This window comes from Dasypus novemcinctus, chromosome 17 (genome assembly GCF_030445035.2).
Source record: "Dasypus novemcinctus isolate mDasNov1 chromosome 17, mDasNov1.1.hap2, whole genome shotgun sequence".
Lineage (NCBI taxonomy): Eukaryota > Metazoa > Chordata > Mammalia > Cingulata > Dasypodidae > Dasypus > Dasypus novemcinctus.
The window spans coordinates 98,906,817-98,910,590 of record NC_080689.1 but is presented as its reverse complement, the minus strand read 5'-3'; the positions used below and the strand labels follow the sequence as shown (position 1 = coordinate 98,910,590).

At 35.5% G+C, this 3,774-nt stretch overlaps 1 protein-coding gene across 1 annotated transcript; it reads left to right on the top strand.

Moving 5' to 3' along the window:
* Window positions 1–2,536: 2,536 nt before the first annotated feature.
* Window positions 2,537–3,258, top strand: LOC101417581 (inositol monophosphatase 1-like). Its single transcript, XM_071208666.1, has 2 exons — window positions 2,537–2,991; window positions 3,101–3,258. The coding sequence occupies exons 1-2, from the start codon at window positions 2,537–2,539 to the stop codon at window positions 3,213–3,215; spliced, it is 570 nt and encodes a 189-aa protein (XP_071064767.1). The 3' UTR covers window positions 3,216–3,258.
* Window positions 3,259–3,774: the final 516 nt, after the last annotated feature.

Here is a 3,774-nt window from a genome sequence, read left to right as displayed (position 1 = left end):
TATTTACCTTTTTCCCCTTTTGGTCAAGGTCTTTTTCCAAGTGCATTGCTAGTTGGTGCTTGGTAATAATCCTTTGGTGCCAGGGAGGATTATCCCAAGGAGTCATGTCCCAAGCTAGGGGTAGGTAATACTTTTATATGCTGAGTTTGGCTTACAGAGAGGCCACGTTTGAGCAACAATGAGACTCTCAGGAGGTAACTCTTAGGCAACATATAATACCAGGCTAAGTTTCAATTTAGCCTTCTACATTCATCAATATCAAGGGCCCATCACAATGGCCTATCCTCTTTCACTAGGCATTGCCCCTACACTTGGAGGATTCTTGCTTTCCCATTAGAGAAAGTGGCAGAGCTTCCCAGGGTGGGAATTTTATATTCTTTCAGTTATTGTGTGGATCTCCACTCACCACAGAAATGTCCCATAAACATGTGAACACATTTGTATGCCTTAGCAGTATGCTCCTGGTGAACATCCTCCCATGCATCATGCCTCATTGACACACTGCACAAAGGATCCTCCCTGCCATAGTGGTGACAGTTCTGTGATCCAAAACTTCAATAATGAAACCAATAAAATAATCAAATAAAATTAATAAGATGAAATAATACTGATATTTTTAAAAATAACAAATACAATACAAAAAGTGAACATATTTGAAATAATAAAAAATATTTTTTGACAGTGTGTCTTCCATCACTGTAAGATCTGTTGCCTTGTATGTATAGTAACATTTTCTTCTATTTATTCTCTCAGTGTCTTTTTCTTTTCATTTTATCTTCAAAGAGATTTAGTATACAGAAAAGTCACATAGAGAATATAGGGGATTCCCATATACCCAGTATCCTCTATCTTTTCCTCTCTTCTCTATTAATAACATTATACATGTGGATGGCCCATTTGTTACACTTGATGTACATATATTAAAGCACTGCTACCAACCATGGTCAATGATTTTTACATTATGGTTTACATTTTTTACCATACACTTTTATAAATTTTGATGAAATTTAAAATGGCCTGTATCCATTGCCAGATCATGCAGAACAATTCTAATTTCCTAAAATGCCCTATGGTAAATAGCCTTCCAGTGATTCACAAAAACTAACATTAGTTTCCCCATTCAACCTTAACCCATTATCAATGTTTCCTCTCAGAAGATACTTATTAAAAGTTTTATTTCCATTAATGAGTCCCAAGGAGCTTTCCCAGAAATGGAAGCACTGAGTCATAGAACAGGTGATCTTATTTCAGGGTCTCCAGGTGATTATCTGCTTGTCTATGTCCCATGGAATCAAAATCTCCACTATGAATTGATAATTTCAATATCCAGAAAATACCAGCTGAGAGGAACATTTCAAAATACTAAAGTCTAACTCCCAATCACATAAATATAGGGTCATTTCAATAGTCTTAGAATGAGAATTATTGACAGTGATGCTGTAAATGGTGAAATTATAAAATTTGATATATAGCATGTTAGTTAGGGAAACGAAAGCAAATAGTTTGGAGTTTCAGAATCAAATTCTGAGTATCGGAAAGAAACATTTTTTTCCAAGTAACCCTTATAATTTTATGTACAGAAAGTCTACCTTGTAAAATTCTCAAAACTCCAATATGTGTCTTTTTAAAAAAATCTTAAAATAATTACATATGCATAAAAATTAGGCTTTATGAGTGGTATTAAGTTCTCTAAACCTGGACTGGGGATTGTTTTTAAAGAATTATACTTTATGCATTAAAAAATAAATACTATATTGGACAAGAAATGCAAGAAATGGTAGAATTCATATAAAATGCTGTGATAAGAGCCACTAAATATAATTAAATTATCCTGAAAGCAACACGGTTTAATTCAGTAAATAAAAGATACATGAGATATTTGACAAGAAGAGTGCAGAGAAATCTTCATTCCCTGCTTCGCATAGTAAAAGAAAATATTTTTGAAATGTGTGCATACACATACACACACACAGGCTGAACCTCTTTTAATTTTTTCTTTAACCTTGGGTCCATAGTGAAATTCCTCTTCCCTCATGACTCAACTTACATAACTCCTTAATGGAAGGTTTTTTTTGAGGACCCTGCACTTCACTAGGACTTGCTTCGTCTACATGGCAGTTATGAGTTAGCTTATGCTTTCTCTCACATCTAATTATGAACCTTCATGGTGTGGCGTCAACCTCATTCTGTACATGTTCCAAATAAATTTTATCATGATTGCTGACAAACATGTAGAAAGCTAACAAAATTAATGCTACACTGAAACAAGTTGAAGCTTAAAATGAAGGATTCAAATTCACAGCAAGTTGAAAGAGATTAAATTTTAAGAAATATTTAATGGAAAAGGAGGCAATTATTTAATACATATATTAAATAAAGTGGTGTAAGCAATATTAGCTAAGTATGGAGTTCCAAGGAAACATTCCTCCAGGAAACAATGAAAAATGAGGGGAAATTGTCAGAATTAACTTGGGGTGATCCCTCCCGGCGCAGGACCCCGGCCCCGCGGCCCCGCAGCCCCGAGCCCAATGCTAAAATGGCTGATCCCTGGAAGGGATGCATGGATTATGCAGTAACCCTAGCTAGGCAAGCTGGAAAGGTGGTTCGTGAAGCTCTAAAAAATGAAATGAATGTAGTGATTAAAAGTTCTCCAGCTGATTTGGTAACCGCTACTGACCAAAAAATTGAACAAATGCTTTTCTCCCCCGTAAAGGAAAAGTATCCATCTCACAGTTTCATTGGTGAAGAATCTGTGACAGCTGGGGAAAAAAGTGTCTTAACTGATAACCCCACATGCATCATTGACCCTATTGATGGAACGACTAACTTTATACATAGATTTCCTTTTGTAGCTGTTTCTATTGGCTTTGTTGTAAATAAAAGGATGGAATTTGGAGTTGTCAACAGTTGTATGGAGGATAAAATGTATACTGGCAGGAATGGAAAAGGTGCCTTTTGTAACGGTCAAAAACTACAGGTTTTGCAACAAGAAAATATTACAAAATCACTCTTGGTGACAGAGTTTTGCTCTTCCAGAACACCAGAGACTGTAAGAATTGTTCTTTCTAATATGGAAGAGCTTCTTTGCATTCCTATTCTTGGGACCCGGGGTGTTGGAACAGCAGCTGTTAATATGTGCCTCGTGGCAACTAGAGGAACAGATGCATATTTTGAAATGGGAATTCACTGCTGGGATATGGCAGGAGCTGACATAATAGTTACTGAAGCTGGTGGAATGCTAATAGATGTAACAGGTAGACCGTTTGATTTGATGTTATGAAGAATAATTGCTGCAAGTAGTAGAACATTAGCCGAGATGATAGCCAAAGAAATTCAGATAGTACCTTTTCAAAGAGATGATGAAGATTAATTACAACAGCCTCACCTACACAATCACATTTGCTTTTCCCCAGATTTGATGACGTATTGGTAGTGGTACAAAAAATTAGGACACCTGTTTCAAATATGCACTGTGTTTGGTTTAAATGGTCTTTTTATGTCCAGATTAGAAAATTGGAATTGTTCCATATTTTACTAAGACTAGGTATGCAAGAATAGATGAAATGTCTGTTTCATTGTTTCAAAAAGTTTTATGGGTAAGATTTTGCTTTGAGAAAGACACCAAGGCAATGCAATTCATGAGATAGCTATCACATCAACTGAAATAGTTAGCAGATTTGAGATATATAGTCCCATGAAATATTGGCTGTTTAGATACTCAAGCACTCTTAATTAGAAAGTATCTTTTTGGAAAAAAAAATTTTTTTTTTAGTC

What these genes read in the sequence shown, in the direction of transcription:
- LOC101417581 (XM_071208666.1), top strand. Translation starts at nt 2,537, where the DNA reads ATGGCTGATCCCTGGAAGGGATGCATGGATTATGCAGTAACCCTAGCT. An exon ending in CTACAGGTTTTGCAACAAGA is followed by an intron (nt 2,992 to 3,100) that starts AAATATTACAAA and finishes ATTCCTATTCTT; the next exon opens with GGGACCCGGGGTGTTGGAAC.